At 45.3% G+C, this 20,613-nt stretch overlaps 1 protein-coding gene across 1 annotated transcript; it reads left to right on the top strand.

Moving 5' to 3' along the window:
* Positions 1-1,225: 1,225 nt before the first annotated feature.
* tiparp (TCDD-inducible poly(ADP-ribose) polymerase) lies at positions 1,226-20,377 on the top strand. The gene is given in 8 exon segments (XM_069147586.1): positions 1,226-1,534; positions 2,526-2,946; positions 2,948-3,576; positions 10,976-11,159; positions 11,616-11,803; positions 15,513-15,812; positions 17,468-17,725; positions 18,915-20,377. Coding segments are annotated over 7 exon segments (2,145 nt in total). The 5' UTR covers positions 1,226-1,534; positions 2,526-2,550; the 3' UTR covers positions 19,105-20,377.
* The last annotated feature ends 236 nt before the right edge of the window (positions 20,378-20,613 follow it).

Raw genomic sequence — 20,613 nt, 5'->3', positions numbered from 1 at the left:
TCACAATTGCATTTGCATAGCTGTAGTTTGAATATTGTGCTCAGAGTCCAACCCTCTTGAGAAACCCACCCTTTAGAAACCAGAAACTGTTTGGCTGAGCAGGCTCAAACGACGAAACTGATGCCGGAAGGCAGTGCAGCACAGCAGGTTCCTAAAAAATGACTTCTGGTAAAACAGGCAGCGGAGAGAAGCTGAGTCAACGCACAGTCAGTAAACATAACACTCCCTTATGGAAATGTGACACATCAGCTACACAGGACAGAGGCAGGCAGGGTCAAATAAGCACAAGACAAATGACTCGGCCACCGTGTCGTTTAGAATGATGTCTCAACAGGTTTCATGTTCAGTGATGTGTGTAATAACTCAGGGTGATAAAACAATCTGATGTTTTTGATGTCGTTTCACCACTTTACCAGAATTGTCATGAAGAGGGTGAAGCTCATCCTCGAACAAAACGTGAACTAACTTCTTGTATGCACAAATGAAAGATGAATACATTTGCTCATGTACTTGAGGTTTTCGTTCTTCGCGTGAGTATTTCTATTTCATGCTATTTTGTTATTGTTACCATCCAGACAATGAGGGCATCCGCTCTTTGGCCCTACTCCCCCATTGGGGACACAGGTTCATTGGGTTTACTTTGGTAATTTGATGAGCTGCAACATGTCTCATCCTGCATTACTGCATTCATCTTGTGGAGGGGGCCTTGTGTTCATAGGGACTTTTAAGACCTTCCTTTACATTTTTGTTGCGATCGCATGATGTAGGCCAGATTCATACACATTTACAAAAACACGCACCCCAAAATGATCACACAAACATGTCTGTTGTCAGATTTTGTGCACTTTTATGGTAACTTGGTCACAGGGTAGCACCTAACCACACAAAGGGCCCCTAGCAGGGTATTCCGGCCATGTTTGAGAGCACATTTTGCTGATTCACTATTTTATCGAGCTAAAATTTTGAATCCAGGGGCTTTACTAGGCCGATGTAATTTACTTTAATAAAACTGTGTCTCAGTAGTTTTTTTTTCCATTACTAGTTGCAGTTTGGTTTGAAGGTTGTAATGCCCGTCCAGTTTGCTTTTAATAGGTTACTTCCGGGCCGGCACAACCGCCCCATGCAGCTTCTTCCGATCACCACCAGACGACTCTCTCCCTCCCTTTGATGCGAAGCTCCGCCCCGCGGCCGCTTGACGGGGCGGAGCCTGTCGGTCAGGAGCCAAGAGGCAGTCAGAGCGTCTCTTGACACAGCTGTGCTCTCCAGTCTTTGTCGGTCCGCGCTTCCCTGCGCTTTTTCTATCCGGCAGAAGGATACAAAGAGAAGGACAGACAGACAGAATGAAATAGAGACCGAGTATGAGAACGGCGGGGACAGCAGAGGGGACACGAGCAACCTGACCGGACTGCAGTCGAGTCCAGACACGGATACTATTATCTCCAGCCTGGATGCAGAGCTTCGCCGATGTGCGCACTGGATTTCACCCACCAAAGAGTGTCGAGACCGGGGGAGAGGGGTGGACTTTACCGCGCAGGTAGGGTTTGTCCCCTCGGCGTTAAGAGAAATGTAGAGAGGGCATTTTCCTAAATCAATTGTGGGAAAGCTGCGTTTGAACAAATCACCCTGCATACCAGTGCTTCGGTGTTTTGTTTTTAAACAGTTTTTCGTTTTTTAAAAAAAATCCACCGTGATTCCCCGGCTCTGCTGAAAGTGTTGTCTTAACGGGAGGAAAGATGTTGTGCCCTGTTTGTCTTTTGTCGCTGCTCCGCTGCAGTGCCGCTTTGTATTTGTGTGTGTGTGTGTGTGTGTGTGTCTGAACTGTAGCCTACGTGCAAACTTGCTCGGGCAGCGACGTGAGAGAGGCACGTAGACGGCAGGGGCCGCGTATCGGACTCTCGTGATCAAAATATATAGTCCCGAGAGAGAGAGAGAGGTTTTGTTACAGTGATGATTTTATCGCTCCTGGTCGGATACGCAGCTGTAATTGCAGGCATGACGTTAGCGAGAGGCCAGAAGACACAATAATACAAGCAAAAAGACACGCTGCAATTATATGTTCTCGTTTGATATGATTAATCTGAGGCTGGAGCTCAAGTTCCCTGCAGCAGGATTAGGTAATATTTTTTCCGCTTCAGTTACTGGCTGCTCTAAACTGCGTGAAGCGTCCCTGCTGCCCAAATGAGAATCTGTATAACAGGCTGTTCCCGTAATATTCTTCTCAGGATTATAATGTGTCTGTGCGCCGGGGTTATTCCTGTAACAAGTGCAGGATCATCCTTATCAGACGGGTGTGTAGACAGTTAGAGGTTGAACGGGTTTCGTTTCCACATATAAGGGGCGATCGTTTTTGCCTTTCCAGGAAAGGAAAGCCTAGTTTTCAGTTATTGTATGGCATGATAGCGCGTCCAAGCAACCTATTAATCATTGCTTTACGCGCCAGGATGACTTCATCGTGGAAACCGAGATTACAGGATTATAGGTGTTATCTCTCTGATGACTTACTTCTTTCTCTTTCTTTCTCTTAGGACTGTCGGGGTTTAGGAGGGGACTATGGATAAAACTTTGCACATTCTCCAGAAATCCGCAGACGTGGTGCAGGCTGGGATGTCCCTGGATGTTAGTTTAAATATGGACGAAGGGGACGATTTCAGGGAACAGCAGATCGTGGGGCTCCCTGACAAAATACCTCTGGTGAAACCTTATTTCAAGAAGAAACAGAGGAAATTGGATGCCAAATGTCTCCACCGCGCCCTGGAGGATCCTATCCTGACCACTCTGCTGACCACGGATACGCTGGTCTCCGGGGATGGGGTATTTGTTCCCCGGAACCAGCCGGGCCGGACTCCGGGCAATCTATGCGCAGCGGCTGTGGTGAAACAGAACTGTATGCATGGCCAGGTTTGTCTCAAAGACCCGGGAAATGCTGAAAATGCCACAGCTGGGGCCGGGGGTACCGGGGCTGATGACCCGGGACGTTGACGTGGAAATAGCCGATACTACTGCGGAGCTGGAGGAGACAGAGCGGCGAGGGGAGCGACCCAAGATCGACGATTCTAGCCCCGATTGCTTTCAACTGAAATCCGGCCTCAGGGCGGCCGGAAGCACCGTGACAATAACACCCCCCGTCAGGGATATACCTCCCATAGTTGCACCCCAGGCTCCTCACCAGGAGGGGGCCATCAAAAGCAATGACCTCCTAACCTCTGGGGCTAAAAATCTTCCAGTAAAAGACCGCACTGGAATCCAGGACCCCCATGCCCTCCTCCTGCAGCCTGACAAAGGAGTGCTATTTCAGGATAAAAGCGAAGAGGCCTCCCTGGACCTGGTTTTTGAGCTGCTCACCCAGCTCCAGTATCACACACACCAGCTAGACTCCGTGGACATTTGTGTGGATTTCCTCCAGGGACAGTGTGTTTATGGCAATGACTGTGCCCACCACCACACTGTCCTGCCCTACCACTGGCAGATCCGCAAGAACGGTAGTCAGACGTGGCAGAGCATAGCAGATGACTCCCAGGAACAGCTGGAGAGACTGTACTGCAACCCTGACAATGAGCAAGTCAGGCTTAAGTTTCAGTAAGTATCGCCCTATTGTGTCTATAGCAACCTGTAGTCTGTATTATTCTATAGTGTGTGTGTATAGCCTGCTCCATGGCCTCTGATCAGATACAGGAGCCTAAACTGGGGGGGGGGAAGCAGCGCCAAAGTATTTCTGTGCTTCTGATTTGGACCTGTGTAGACAGGAAATTCACTTTCAATTCAATCAATTCAAAATAGGAACTGCAACCCGAATTCATGCACCAGAAGGGAAAGAAGCATCAATCTTAAACATTTCTATTTATTCGGGACATTTATTTTATAATAATTTCTCGATATAAGCGTATAGGCAAAAATGATAGCAAAGCAGCCTTCAAATTCAAATAAAAATCCTCATACTGGCTCAATAAAAGTTAGAAAGTGCTGTACACTGGCATTGTTGTGTCCCAAGTCCTGCTGAAAAGACAACTCTGTGGAAAATTGATAGGTATTTGTGACATGGCAACCATGGTGCGGTAAACTGATAGGCAGCTTGTGAATGATAAGCCACTTCTGGTTCAGCGTACTGGAAACAGAAGACCTCAGTCCTGCGTTTCCTCTTCGGTTTCACCACCGGTAACAAACTGAAAGCTCTGACTCTACAGCTGTTCTGTATGTGTGTGTGTGGCTGATGGACAGAAGCCAAGTGAATGTGCCTGCATGAGTGTTACATTCACAGCTCTTCATGGAATAAAAGGGATTTATTTATGCATGTGTGAAGTCCCTTTGGCCTTCATGTGACTTGTAGTTAATGTGTACCCTACACGTATCTGTGTTTGAACAGCTATCGGGCCATTGTGTAGGCATGGCACTCCATCTCCCGGCCCTGGTATTGGTTATCAATTTCTTGTAATTTCCCCGTTTCCAAACCGAGCCCTGCGATTGGCTAGACCTCAGTCCATACCAGGCTTTACGACACTCATGGCGGAGAGCTGCGAACTTCCATGACCCTCCGTTGCCTTGTGCGGTCAGTGACACAGACGCGCTTGGCAGCTTCTCTCCCTCCCTCGGTCATAGACATGCACAATACAAAGCATTCACACACACACACACACACACACACACACGCACGCACACACACGCACATACTCACACTGCTTGGCATGCAGGCCCTCGCACGAATCGGCTGCAAAGGGAAGCTAAGTGGCTTGCAGTGCTCACACGCACGCCTTTTAGCAGACAGAGATAAACCTCTCTTTCACTCTCTCACACCCAGTAGATACACACACATGCAAGCACTTGGCAAGCCTCTGTGGGGTGACATAAAGGAGCATGTACCGCTTCCTATGAAACTATACCGTATACAAGCGCATTTACACTCACGTAAACGGACTCGGTTGACTTTATTCAGAGCACAGGTTGCTTATCGTTTACTCCCCTTTATAAATCCGGTTTACAGTATTCATGGGAAAAGATGTCCACTTAAAAACAAAACTTTGAGCATGTTTTTAGTCACTGCGTTGTCTGAATGGGGTTTAAAGAGCAGTCTTATGTCGTCCGGGTCACTGACGACATAAGACTGCCCCATTATGTCCTCAGTCTATCAACCACATCCACACCAGACATCACATCTGAGGCATAAACAAGGACAAACACACATGGCGGCTTAAAGGCCTATGTGGACGATGTGCGCACACACACTCTCACACAGGTTTGCATGTGTGCACAAAGATTTGTATGTGTACGTGTGTTTGACTTGTTGACTCGTGTTTTCAGCTGAAACTCTATGCAAAGTGCATATTGCTTCACAAACAGGATATGCACCTGGTGGTGTCAACCCAGATTTTTTCAGAGGCCTTTTGAGTGTGCTGCACTTTCATACAGTCAGACAGGACCATCTGGCTCACTTGACTGAAACTCCAAAAGAATCTAGAGATGCCAGAATAATATTACCAGAGCATTTTGTGTATATTTTTGGTGATTGGAATAATGATAGTGATTATTTTCCCTTTACAAGGAACACATTTATTTAGTTTGTAATGTGCACTAAACATTTTGCCCATTTTTCTTTACATTTTTTAAGTCTGACTATTCTTTGATCATGAATTTTTGCTGTATCTACCATAACATATTGTCAATTCACATATCTCCTTTGTCATTGAAACATTTTTTCACAGGTTCACAGGTCCTGAAACTCACAAGAATGGGTCTGAAATGTATTTTGTAACCGTGACCCTAAAAACAGGTTTAACTGTTTGTGAATGGTCGAGTGAAAACATGACGTGAAACATTTTCATTCCTGAAATGCATTTACCTCTCTGACAAATAATAACGCCCGACTTTTTTTTATGGGGTTGCATGTTTTGCCATTCATCCACATAGAGTAAACACTGGCCACTTCCTGGTTGTAAATTAAATGGTTGATTGTATTGTTTAATTCCAGCACAGATAGGAGTGTAAATATGTGGTTAGTCTGTCTCCGGTGGATGTGAATATTATGAGATTGTTTGTTTCGGTGATGTGTTGACAGTGAATAAACTCAGTATTGGTTTCAGGCTCTGAGAGAGGAGCTGGCTGTCGAGTGATGAGACGCAAACTGAAGAAAGACAGTATAGCGTTCACTCTGCTCTGGTTTTTCAGCGCACAGTTCAGTCATTTAGTCAAAGCTGTGTGTGTGTGTGTGTGTGAGAGAGAGAGTGAGAGAGAGAGCTCTTTTGATACTTCTCTTTAGAGACACAGTCAACTTGTGTTTTTCGTGCATGCAAGTACACACACACACACACACACACACACACACACACACACACACACACGCACGCGGGGTGAAGACATCACCGTGGTAACTTCAGTCAAATGATAACATCGTTAGTGATATAAAGAGCAGCAGATGACTTAACAAGCTCTACTGTCGGTATGGCAACACAGGCCTGTTGTGCTTTTAGCTCTGTGTGTGTGTGTGTGTGTGTGTGTGTGTGTGTGTGTGTGTGTGTGTGTGTGTGTGTGTGTGTGCGTGCGTGCGTGCGTGCGTGCGTGCGTGCAGCAGGACAGGAGAAAAGTCGGAGCGTCTTTGTGGAGCTGCATCTGATTATGTGCAGCGCGGCTTATTGTATTGCGGTGCGTGTTCTGCACTGAGCTGTTCCCATGTGTGTATGATCCATAGCACAGGTTAATCCCATCCATATGATAAGCAGCAATGGAAGTCTTGGCTAATCCGCCTTCGTCGTGAACTCGGCAGTAAGGAGGAATGTCGCAGTTGTCGCTTCTAAAAGTTATACCCTAATAATCCTGCGCTGTACATTTGCTTGTTAACACATATAAATGCTGTGCTGTAGTGTGTAAAAGAGGAAAAAAATCCAAAATAACACGTATTCACTTGTACTCCTTCTTGGCTGATCTGAGTATTCCAGGAAACAAGAAATTCTCAACCAGATCTTCCATAATTACACCAATTTCCTGTAATACCTGCATCAGAGGGGACTTTAAAGACTTGGAGAAACATTTTTACATCCCCGCGATGAAGCATTAATTTCTTGTGTATGTGTACATGCGAGCGATAGAGACGGACTCTTTTGTCAGCCAGCTGATAAAAGCCTCGCTTGTCATTAACTGATATGAAGAGTCACTGAGCACCGAGGGCAGAGTGACCTGACACCACAGTGTGCTTGTATGTGTGTGTGTCTTTGTGTTTATATTGCAGGCGATTCCATGTCACCTTGTTGTGTCACGAATCAAAGGGGTGGGAGGGGGGGGGTTAATGTGTCAGACAGTTCATGCCATGAATCAGAAGGGTGAGGTCTGGGTCGCTCTGCCTCTCATTACTCATATTTGTTCCTTACAGGAATTTTGGTCCTCTTTGCTTCTTGTTGCGCTCTTATTTACTCCCTTTCTCTCTGGCTTTGCATCTGTCTGTCCCTGTGTCATTTCTTTCATTCCTCAGTTGTCCCTGGAGGTCCTGACAAGGTGGAAGACATGTGCAAGAAATTGTGTGCGTGTGTGCGTGCGCGTGCGTGTGCACTCTCAAGTAGAATCTGCTTTTCACTGTGTTTTTGAACAATTTTCTTTCTCGGCTCTTCTCCTCTCAAGTGTAGCGTTCAAGTGCAAGAGTGTTCTTTTTTTTTTTTTCATGCTGAACTCATTTGTCCCCCCTCCCCCTTTTCTTTTTCTTTTTTCCAATCTATTGTACTTTATACCCTCACATGATTTACACCCTGAGCAGCTTTAGCATGTTCAAAAGGGAGGGTTAAAGGACCGAGAGAAGACACCCTGAACTGTGAGCGCAATGATGAGGACAGAGAATACAGGAACAATCCGGGACATGCAGGAGACGCCCGTGTACATTTCTTCCTGTTCCGTCTGTGTCTGGTTGACTTTGTTATGCTCGCAACCTTAAAAGCATAAAAACAGACTCAAATGAAGACCATTGAAATAGATAACTTGAAAGTGAATTGCTCTAATACGAGGAAATAACACTAACCCACATTACATCAAGGGCGTGTGTGTCTCCCGTCAGCAGATTTGGTTGACTGACTGACTTACCTAGGCGTGACTGGATGGGGTTTGCGTGTGTGTACATGAATCTGTCGAAAGAATGTGCGTGTGTGTGTGTGTGTGTGTGTGTGTGTGTGTGTGTGTGTGTGAGAAGACAAGAGTGAGTGCTCCTCTTTTTTTTTATTTTCTAGTCTGACGTCCACAGTGGCATGACTGATGCTGGTATGCGGATGCGGGTCCTTGTATGTGGAGCTGTGAGAAAGTTTGAGTGTGTGCGCGTGCGTGTGTGTGTGTGTGTGAGATGAATGCAGTTGGTGGGGATTAAATGTCATTTTTTTGACAGTGCACAGAGCTTTCGTAAACTTTATTTATCCACGGAAAAGTTGTGCTGAACACTTTTTACCCTATCACCCTGCTCTGACCTGGGAGCTGCCCGGGGTTTTCCTTTCACCCGTAGCACACACACACACACACACACACCCTTCTTTGTCAGCAGTTAGGTCTTGTATTCAAATATCCAATTGTTTTTCTCGTAAAAATAAAAGACGCCGCTCTGAATGCGCTCTTTAAATTTGCGTTTACAGTTGCGTCTCGTGCGTGTACCTTTTGCAGGAAGTTGGAGCAGCCTGACATTTCAAGCGCGGTCTCCGACTTTGCCAGAAAGGACGTGCCGTCCCGTCTCTTTCCAACTTTTGATTTGGCATCCACGTGGAAAGCACCGAATCTCAGCGCACTTAATTTAACTGGTTTTGATTTTAATTTTTAGAACTGGACAAACTAGTCAGAGAGCGAGTGAGGGACAAAGAATCTCTTCGAGAATCGTTGGCTGACTTCTCTGGAGACCCGTCGGGGTGTGTGTGACTGACCGAGAAGGTGTGTGTCAGTGTGTGTGAGCGAGAGAGAGAGAGAGAGAGATAGATACAGAGATAATCAGGTGAGGTTTGGAGGCTGCCTGTAATTTTGACAAAGCTCCCTTGACTTCCTCATGATACAACCTGAATATTTCTGTATGTGTCATTAGTCACTCTTGAGCTCTCACACACACACACACACACAGAGAGAGAGAATCTCTTGTCCTTGTCGACACAACATACTGTTGCATGCAGGTGCACGGCATGCTCGTACTTTTTCAGTCTGAAAAAACAAGATGTGTGAAGAGACTGAAAGAAGCAGTGAACCAGGGAACAGAGCGGAGACATGAAGGAACAAAGTGAGCAACAATTAACAAAACAAAATGAACAGAAGAGAACGAGCTGAGCCAAATTGAAACAGAAGATGTGCAGTGAATTTGTTTGTGCTACATTTTCGCTTTATGGCTTTTTTTTGTTTTTAATCCTTCTGTATCTACATTTTTTTTTTTTTTTGCCACATCTACAATATCTCCATCATTGTATCTCTTGTTTTTCCTCTTTTTTTATTGTTCTTTTAATGCTCTGGGTATTCACATGAAACACTTTGTAGTTGCTTAATAGGAGTTCAGCAAACGGAGAATCATGTGGACATCTGCGTTACCTATCTGCTTCGTCTTCCTGGTAATCCGGTGATTGGATAATCTGTGACTCACTCCTCAGTGACTGTTTTGTTTCTACACGTGCTCAGTGAATGAACTCCTATTTCACTTCCTCTTATAAAGCTGCAGTCACACTATGACTTGGCAGAAACGTGTACTGTAAATGTAGTCTCTGTATTATATCAGTATTTATGCAAGTTTTTGTGTGTGCGCAACCCCCCCCACGACCAGCAAATGCACTAACGGTGGACGAAACCGAATGCTAGTTTGCTGTGTATGCGACACAACGTGCGGCGTCACTGCCGCAGGCTGCTGAACTAATAAGGATGTTCACACACTCTCTTGCTCAGTTTCTGTGTGCTCGTGAAGGGAAGCACCTAAAAAAAACATCAACGCGCTTTAGTTAAGCACAAATCTGAGACGCAACGAAACAGAAAATGCCCCCTGCTGCTCGCATGTATATTTCCAGGCAGACGCACGCTCGCGGATGTCTAAACCCTCCGACATGACGTACACTTAGTTTCCTAGAGAAAAATCTATGAGCCCCATTAACATCGTGCGACGGTTTCTGTGATCTGTCCGTCATATTTTCCTCTCTTTTGTGCACGTGTTGTATGCGCATATGTACGTGCGCCTACATCTGCCTCCGTGTCTGTCTGCCTTCCATGCCGTAGCGTGCCAGTGTATGATGCCACACATTTATGTAAGTGGTATGTCTGACCCAGAAAGGGTTTGCCGAAGGCCCTATGGAGGACTAATGTAGAGAGACTGATGCACACACACACACACGCACGCACGCACAATCGGGTTTTGACCCACGCTCGTCGAGACAGAGAGGGGTTAAGGGAGGTTGTGTGGACAAGATACGCTTATGCGTTTTGTTGTAGTTACAAGAGGTTTGGGAATATACTCTTATTAACTTTATTGCTGGAACGATGGATGATTTCTTTTTTCTCTCGGCAAGAAAGTGACAAAAAAAATTCCCCAAATTGTGAACACGTCGTAAAACAACACCATCATGTTCCATCTTAAAGCAGCAGACTTTGTTTTCCTTTAATTGTGTGTGTTTTAACTTCTTAACAGCCATTACGGTGACTTTAAAGTGCTCAGTGTGTGTAAATATTATGTTTTAGTCATGTTTGTGTGGCGTCTTTCTATTCCCTGTTTATGTGTGGCGAATCAGATGCCGTCATACTGTGTGACTCATTTTGAGTTAGCAGTTGGAGGTTTGGTCATCTTGCTCCAGGGCACATGGGTTAAATTAAGGTTCCATCAACAGCCACATGTTCGGTCACACGGCTGCTGATGGAAACATAAACTGTGACCATTTAACAGCAAGGTCACCGTGCCACAGCTGTGCGTTCGCTGACCGTGTGAATTTGCATTGTGTTGTTGTTTTTTGCATCAGGCTGACTACAGCAGTTAGTTATTTCATTTAATGACTTTAACCTTGGCTTTCAGGGGTCGCGTGTTTGCCCTGGACTTCGGGTCGATGCAAGTGTGCGACCTCGAGTTTGACTGCGTCCGACGACTGACCACTCCCCCCAGCCCTCTTCCCATGCCCACGGCCAACCCGACCCCCAGCTGTCACACGGTGTGGAAGTACTACTGCAGAGACAACTTCGGCTGGAGGGAATACTCCGAGGTGAGCCGCTCACCGCATTAATGTGTGTGTGTGTGTGTGTGTGTGTGTGTGTGTGTGTTTTTGTTTGTTTGTTTGTTTGTTTGCTTGCGCGCTCCGTGAACATGAGGCCAGACACATTAACTTTGCCCACACCGATCAATTGTCTCGCCACTGTGATGGGATCGATTTAGATACACACTCGTATGCACTAAGTAATCGCCCTTTCTGACACGGCTGTCCTCAGCCAATTGCAATTTATGCCATCAAAATGTTTGTCTCACGATGACACTATTCATCACCTCAGCTTTTTGTCATTTAAACAATGAGAATGTTTCACTCGCATTTCCCTCTCGAGACGTTCACTTCCTTCATCTCCTGTTGAAAGAAAATACTGAACAATGAACTGCTGCAAATGATAAGCGAAGCGCTCTAAATTCTTCTCCCTGTCTTCCTCCCCGCTCCTCTTCTCCCGTACAGCCGGTGGTGAAGCTCATAGAGGAGGCGGGTTTGAGGGGTCTTAAGGAGGTGCGATTCATTACGCTCCAGAACCAGTATATCCTCAACATCAGGGAGGGCTTCCAGCAGAACGCCGTCTTCGGGTTCAGACGTCAGATCAAGAAGCGGCCCATGTTCATGTCCTCTGTGATGCTCACACCCCACCTACAGTAAGTCAGCATTGATCTAACTGTGCCCGCGCCGTTACATTTAAAAGGAGAGCGCCAGTAGAGACTCAGCTTGGATGCTACTGATAGCGACGTGGCTCCAGTGATGACAATGTTGGTATTTCAGCAGATCCACCACTTTTGGTTCAAACTAAAATGTCTCCATAACAACGGGTGGCTTGGCCTTAGCTTTTAACAACCTTTTCACCCCCCTCCTCCCAGTCTTTATCTATAGAAATAGCTGCAGAGGTAATGACACTCCCATCAGCCTCTGTTGTACTTTGTATTTGGTGCCGTTTTTATTGTGGGCACAGGACTGACAGCGCGGCTGTGGACTCACTAAACTCACTAACAGGATCGTTTTGTTGTCAGTACAAGAGCTTTTTGGATGCTAACAATCATCGTTCCTGAGCAGTTCATTAACCTCTAGTAGGGATGACAAAACATTCGGAAGTATTGGGGTTTAGAAGTGGTACTAATTAATGGCAAGGGAAAGTGGTCAGTCCGTAGTTGGGAGATAGAGGTCAATCACTTAATTGGTAGTCTGTTTGTTCGTCAGTCTCTTCCTCTATGTTCCATTGTACTCTCTGGCAGAGCCCCGTCGATCGTTTAGCACTCGGATCTCAGTGTCGTCTGAGAACATTTCGTATTTTGGACACTAAGCAATACTGACTGACAAAACAAAGGCCTCTATTTTTCATAAAGTGCGCGGCAACATGTGCAAAGTAACTCACTCAGAGTTGGCTCTTCAATTTGTGACACACTGTGTCCTCGTGGCTGCCTGTGTTCTCTGAGCATCATGAGCTCCTGTTTGGAGACACGCTGGCACACAGAGGTTGGTACACCATGTTAATGTCACAGTCAGGTTCTAATGCTCAAAAGCTTCTGAACACCACGTTCACCTCTTGTCCATTCTTGTGCCGGTGCACGTCAGCAACCGGTGCCGAACTCGAAACACATTAACACTTATTACAGCTCGGCTTTTTTGGCAAATCAGACGGAGTCGCCGGGACGCAGGAGTCGTCCTGTGCAGAACAAAGCAGCCCTGAACCAGATGGGTGGAAAATGAGATAATGGGGCAAACGAGAACAGATGAGACGGAAGACGAGAGAAGATGAGAGCCAATAAATGAAGAAAGAGTGAGTGGAAATGAAGAAAATCAATTCTCCCAATCCAGCTCAGAAACACCCACAGAAGCAATTTCATTTGTTCTTAAATCTTCCTTTTTTTTTTTGAAGCATAATCAGCTTCCGATCTTCAGTGATCTGCCTTGCAGCACTCTTATTTTTGAAACAAGTGATGGCACATCGGAAAACAAGTGGAGTGATTTCACCCCATTTGCAGGATTTTTGTTTCACTTCCTTTGCCGAGCAGGCTGCTGTCCTGCCAGTTTCCCACACAGAGCGAGCGCGAGAACGAGCCGTTCTTACCGGGCCCCCGACGGCCGAGCTGGAGACGGAGGAAAGAGAGAGAAAATTAGATGGAGGAAGCAGCAGATAGAGAGAGAGAGAGAGAGAGAGAGAGAGAGAACAAGGGAGAAAGGAGACGGGGAGTTAGGTAGTTGGAGAGCTGAGGAAGAGAGAGAAAAGTCGAAATGGTTTCCAGACCGGGTGCGCAGCAGAGAGGAGTTGGTGAGTGAAGGAGTGTGAAACGTTTCTGTGTGGAATTTGGATCGAGGGATTTGTACGTGGGACTTTGTCATCCTGTTTGTTGCGTGTGCATTTCAATGAATCACTTGGTGGGAATAAAAATCTGATCGCACTCACACAATGGGGACAAAAAGTCTGTTTCCACAAGGCAGCCCATGAAACTCTTAAAATTAAACCTTTGCTGTTTTGTCAAATTTTTGTCTTTTCAAGGTGAATAAATGTAAGTCAGTGCAGTGTCCTCTCAAGTGACCAAAACAGTTTGTGTGTGTGTGTGTGTGTGTGTGTGTGTGTGTGTATCAAGAACAATCTGTGCTAGCCTTTGAGGTTGAGGTCATTAGCTTGATTGGCGCTCTCCCTCCCCACCTCTCTCCCATTCCTTCTGTCATCTCTCCCTCCTGATGATGTTATTTTCAGCCATCTCCTCCCTCTCTGCCTCCCCAGTTATCTGTCCTAATCTTTCTCCTTCTCACTCTTTCCTCTCACCAACTCCATCATTCTCCTGTTATCTGTCCCTTTTCATTTCACACTTGTTTTCTGCAGCAGGCTATCTGTGATCTCTTCCAAGCGCACGGGGAATAGAGACATCGATTTCTGGGGAAAAGATAAGAGAGGAAAGAGATGAGAAAAACTGTCACACTAACTCGGAGTCACACTGATCACATTCTCTTGACAACACGCACACATACACACACGCACACTTTCTTATGGCTGATAGAGCTAACAGCATTTACACTTAGAGAGCGATAACTTGACAGCCAAACTGCTGTTATTGACTCAAATGCCAGACATAATAGTTTTTTTTGTCACTTCCACGACAGCTCCACAATTGGCGTTTTATTTCCCCCCCCCCCTCTCCGTCGTTGTCACTCCGCGTCTCTGCCTCACTTTGCCTCCCCGTTGTCTTATTTGGTATCTGGGTTTCATTTTCGCGCAGCCCTGTTGTTTTGTTCGGTCGCTGACGGCTGACGGCTGCTGTGGAGCCGCTCCGCTCCGCTCCGCAACGCAGCGCAGTGATGTCATTGTTGACAGTTGGTGGGATACGATTTTGAACGTGCAGACGTGCCGGTTCATTGCGGTTTTGTTTGACAGTGGAACACGGCTTTGATTGGAAACACATGAAGATGCTGCTGAAGGAAGGTGGAGAGATAGGTAGCGAGCTGCGATGTGCGGCACGCAGCGGATGCTTTGGTGGCTGTGGAGGAAACAGGCCTGCGACGCTGCTCTCACTGACTCTCGGCAGGGCTCGACGGCAAACAAGAAGGCAACATCCGCAAAGATGGGGGATCTGGAGCTCGCAGATATGGGATAGCTTTTTGATGAGGTGTAGCAACTAACATTTCAACATGAAGCTGGCGGTGATCAGACGAATCATATTCCAGACCGAGCCTCAGTCGTTCTGTCTGTTGAGTGTTGGCTGATGTTTAAGGATTAATGTTTACAGTACGTGAAGGTCTATAAGAAAGAGTGGCTCATCAAGCGTGAAACATCTCAGTCTTTTGTTGTTGTTTGTATTTATTCACGAGACTTTATATAATCAACGGTCTACGTTTCCCTATCAGTACTAAATTACATAATGTCAGTTTACAGTTAGATGTAAGTTCCTTTAAAGGAAATTATGATACGCATAAAATAAAGTATACCACGTTTGAGTGACAGAATTACATAAATACAGCTAGGACTGCAACTAATGATTCTTTTTCTATTTGATATGTCAATATAAGGCCCAGAAGATGTCTGTAAATGTCTGGTTTTGTGTGATCATTCAGTTTACGAAGAATTAAAGCATTAAAAAAAGGCTCCTCCTATTTGGGAAACTGGAACCAGCAAATACTTTAAATTTTTTTCTGCATGAAATACTGAGAACTTTCTTGACTTTCCAGTCAGAATTTATGAACCAATTGCTTGTTTTATACTGAAATATATTTTTAATGTGTGTTTGCCTCGCATAACAAACTGAAGTAGTTCAACAGAAACCGTTTAACTACTTCTGAACAGTACTTTACCATATTATATTAATTCAATCAAATGTCTAATGCTCTCTGCTTCCTGTTTTTTTTTTCCAGGACTTTGGGCGGCCTCTCTTTATCTCCTCTGGCCTCTTCGTCCTCCTCTTCTTCCTCGTCTATGGATCCCACCGCTTCACATCCCCTCTCGCCATCAACCACCAACCCACCCAGCCTTTTCCCAGAAACGTGGTTGCCTATGACGATGAGCCAGGACTTCCTGCGGGTGCCTGTGTCACGTGAAGACCGCAGCTACAGGACAGTGTACAGCCTGTTCCACAAGACGGTGTCCGAGACCAAGTTCAGGATCATCAAGATCCTGCGTGTGCAGAACCCCTTCCTCTGGGAGAAGTATAAGAGGTGAGAGCAGAAGCATTTGACTTCTTTTTTTTTTTTTTAAAGCATTTCCTTCCACTGGAGTCATGAATATTTTCCATAAATTTGAACCATGTTTAATGAAAACAGAGGAAACAGTTCTATCTGGGTCAGTAAGTTATGTCTGCCAGGTTTGCGTGTGTTCATTTCTTTTGCATGTAATAATTTACATGCAGTGTGGTGAAGCTGTGGCATCTGGCTAGGGTTATTGAACGTAGCGCCGCTGAAATGATCACCAGCTACTTTGTTAAAAGAATATAGATATCATTTTTGAAATTTGTTTTCACGGTCGGGTGATCTCACCTCACTTGGAAACATGGTATTCAGGTTGTCAGCACAGATCTATGCCATATGATATTTTGAATCCACAAAGATACTAAAGTATTACCAGAATAGTGTGTGAACTGTGCTAGTTAAAAATATTTTGCTGCTCTGGTACAAAACAAATCGTTAACCATTTTATCCAGATAACTGCTGTTGGACTCAAGAGCATTTCAGACCCAGTGGTATAACTTCTTGCGGTGAGAAAAGAGAAATTAAAAATTCTCAACAACAACCACATTGATAAACAATGTACGAAGAGGGAAATAAAAAAAAGAATAAAAAAAAAAGTAAATAGGTCAAATGGGACCAGCTGTGCAGGACTTTGTGCGAATGAGTCGACGGTGGTGTGTGAACGCAGCAGATGGAGGGATGTTTAGTGACGATGATGTTCCTGTTGTGAACACAGTGGGCTAACCGCTGTGGTTAGAGCAGGCCGGGTTCTATCAGCTGTGACAGTTACAGTTTCCCACACCGACTGGTACCAGGCGCTTTCACAATGACTGACGGTGTGTTGTTTGTGTGCGTGTGTGTCACTGCCTCTGAAAGTGATGCTCCCTCTGAATGTCAGTTAATTTCCTCTTCCCATACTCGGTTTAAGACGGCGAAACCATAACTGCTTGTTCGCATGTCTGAGTGTGTGCGTGTGTGTGTGCGCGTGTGTGCGCGTGTGTGTGCGCGTGTGTGCGCGTGTGTGTGTGTGCGTGTGCGTGTGTGTGTATTGGCATGCAAACGGCTGCTTGTTGATGTGAGAGGAAGTTGAGTAACTTCATCCCTAATTTGGATAGCAGGAAATGAAGTTTGTGTGTGCGTGTGTGCGCGCGTGCGCGCGTGCCACAGCCGTCTGTGTCAGGTCACAAGCTGCTGGATCATGGGAGGTCACGCCTGGGTCACAGCCTCGCTGACATAAAACGCGCTTTCCCCCCGAATGCCTGATTGATCCGCTCACATCAAACGAGCTGCACGTATGCGCACGCTATACGTGTTGCTCAATAAACAGATTAGGCCCAATGTTGTTTTTTTTACCCAGTTTGAGAGCAAACAAGGCTGTGATCACAATGTCTGAATGGAAATAGCAGGACTGCTCCAAGCTGTTTACTAATTCATCGCCTGAGAGTTTATCTGTCTTTGTGCATCAGCTTGTTCACCATAAACTGAGCTTTTTTTTAAAAAAAAAAAATTGTCTTATCGGTATATTGTGCTTAATATTTAATTATTTTTCTCCACATAAAATTAAGAAATATAACCCTCTGTACATACAAATCTGTTGTTTCACTGACCAACCTCGCCTCGCCTCCTGGCCCTCTCTGCTTCAACAGGAAGAAGGAGTACATGTCACGGCGGATGTCGGAGATGGACCGGCTGCTGAGCGAGCGCCACCTGTTCCACGGCACCTCGGCCGACGTGGTGGAGGGCATCTGCAAGCACAACTTCGACCCCCGAGTCTGCGGCAAACACGCCACCATGTTCGGCCAGGGCTCCTACTTTGCCCGCAAGGCCGTCTACTCCCACAACTTCTCCAAGCGCTCGCCCAAAGGAGTTCATTGCATGTTCCTGGCCAAAGTCCTCACTGGCAGGTGTGTGTGTGTGTGTGTGTGTGTGTTTCGCTGGAGAAATTGGCTGGCATCTCTGATTATAGATGGATTTTTTTTTTTTCTGTCTTTTCCTGTCCACTTTGCCACTTGAAAAAATTAGACAGTTATTTTTGTTAATATATTAGTCCATTAGAGTCTGAAAAACTACATTTATTCACAATCAGATGTATTGATTTATAAAAACTCCACTTTCTTAATCGACTGGTAAAGGTTGTTTAATTCTTCATTGTTTCAGTGGTATAGCTTCACTACAACACCGTGCTTTGGTTTGAAGGAAGCTGGAAAGAACATAGTTTGGTGATTGCTAAATCAAGGCCTTATGTATCCTGGTTTTATTGAGGGTTGCATGGTTTAGTGTCCCTAATGAACAGTTCGGTGTGTTTGACAAGTACATTCCCTCCAGTGCATACCTCTCGATAAACAACTTGTCTTTTTGACCCTACCTCTCCCTCACGCTTTGTGCTTTCGCATTAAATTTACAGAACACATCAGCATTATTTAGTTCATGAATATCCTGCGGTTCTTTTCCATAAACCATCATTCAGTCATGCTATGCATCATCCTACTCCCATTCCTTGAAAATGTAAGCGCAGTCTGGAGCCCCACACATGTAAAACAGCTGATTTGGCTGTACCCATCATACATCAGCGGCTTTGTTATGCTGCAGCAGACAGGCTGCCCCCACCCTCTCTCTAAACCTGGGTTCAATCTGTTCCACAGAACAGGCAGAGACACTCTGCTTCAGTCTGTAGCTGAAAATGGTCTTATTTTAATATGCTTTATTTATGATGTCGGAAAAAGTGCTACAATGATTGATGGATGATGAGTCTTTAGGGCTTGACATTAATATTTAAATGAGGGAGGGGTGGGGGGGGGGGGGACAAACTGGTTACAATACACTGGTTCATTTCATATACTTACAGTACATTGATTTCGTGCACTTACAGATGCTTATATTATTTAAGGTTCCCTAAAACACACAGAGGAGCTGCAATCTTGTAATCATTAAATTTAGAACAGCCTTCCTTCTTCTGTAATCTTCGAATTGAAGAACTAAATGAAAATCTGTCTCGTCTTCCTCATAAAATAAAAAAACACAATGACTGGTGCTTTAAGGTTATATGACGACATAACTAAGGTTGTCTGTGTCCTCTTTGTTTTGTTTCTGCAGGTTTACTGTAGGAAATCCCTCCATGCGACGACCTCCACCCATCAACCCTCGTGACCCCTCTAGTGACCTTTACGACTCATGTGTGGACAACTGGGTGGACCCCCAGATCTATGTCATCTTCAACGACGACCAGAGCTACCCTTACTTCATCATCCACTACGAGGAAGTACCCAGCACAGTCGCCGTCTGAGCCCAAGAGCTGAACTTAAGAGTTTGTATTTGCAAATACCTAGTCCTGGTCTGTGCTGTTAAGGTGATAGATGGGTGGAGTTTATCAGCTGAGATGAAAAGGAACAATTAAGACCAACAAAGAGTTTAAATTGACTCGTTAATGTTTATTGGAGTCACTCTGTTGGAGTAACCTTCACCCATCTGGTGCTTGGAACAGGTTAAAACAGTCAAAGGCATGTTTGCAAATAGTCGGTGATCCAGGTCTGTTGTCAACTGGATCCAACCAGACTGGACTGCATTAAAGAACAACAGACCAGATCCAACTGGACAAAACTGGACAAGCAAAAGACAACACCTGTTTCATCCAGTGGTCAGATGTGGGTGACAACTGAAAACAGCTGCAACAGACTTGAGTGGACTCATACGCCACAATTTATTATCTGGTGTCAACAGGAGCCCAGTGATGATTACCACTGGGACAAAAGAGGATTTTATCTATTTTACTGAAACGGAGCAGAAGCAGGAAAAACCAAACCTAGTCCCCCTTATCATTCTGACTCAGTCACATGACCGAACATGAACGTGTTTCCACATCAGGACGAACGCTGTAGGAGACTGTTCGCGTCCTGCCGGTACTGTGAATGACCAGCTGGCCAAATTATTCTTCAGAGGAAGCGGCAACCAACCAATCAGAGGCTTCCGCAGAGAAACCAAGACAACTCTGACCCTCCCGTCATTCTCATACACAAATCATAGTGAGTGTTTGCTCAGCTTCCAGTTTTTTCAAATCTATGTGCTGCGTGTTTGAATCTTTTAATTTAGTGGACATTAATCTTGTGGCCTCGTCAACCAGACAACGGACATGAGTTTCAGAGGGACTCTTACAAATGGACATCCAGATACTGTAAACCTCCCGGCAGAGGATTCACACGAAGCCAGCGCTGCTCCTGGTTGGCGTTTTTTCTCCTTTGCTTTTACGCCCATCGCTTTGGTTCCTCTCGGAGGGACTGAAGAGTGTACAGATTCAGGTTGAGACTCGATGCCGCTGCTGCTGCAGCGATGGCGGCAGCGCTGTAGCGTTTTGTCAACAACCCCCTCCCCCTGAAACTCATCTCTCTTGGACCGCTCTCTCGCACAGAGACAGTAGACTTGTTATTTTGAGACAAAGTGTACAGGCGTTTTCTTTGTTTATATTTGAACTGTGTGCCTTTTGTTCATAAAAATGTTTATTTATGTTAGTTTAATGTAACATTGATTAAATAAAGAATCTAAAAGAGAAAATGACTGAATGGCCAACTCATGCTTTATTCAAATCATGTCGATTCAGATTTCGTAGTGAAAAGGTGGTAATGATGTTTTGTTCCTGTAAACATCAGACCGATCAGTACTCACTGAAGGCCGTCAAAGAGGAATCTGTGGAGGAGGTTTAATTGTGTCAGCAAAATGAGCATAGTAAGGATTTCATTCATATTCAGCATGCAATATACTGTATCAAATATAAATCATCAGTTTTGTTCAGTGTCCTCCA

Source organism: Embiotoca jacksoni, unplaced genomic scaffold (assembly GCF_022577435.1).
Source record: "Embiotoca jacksoni isolate LCO1_2020_lvr unplaced genomic scaffold, fEmbJac1.0.p SCAF_14, whole genome shotgun sequence".
Lineage (NCBI taxonomy): Eukaryota > Metazoa > Chordata > Actinopteri > Embiotocidae > Embiotoca > Embiotoca jacksoni.
The sequence above is the reverse complement of the archived record's forward strand: the minus strand, read 5'-3'. Positions and strand labels throughout refer to the sequence as shown.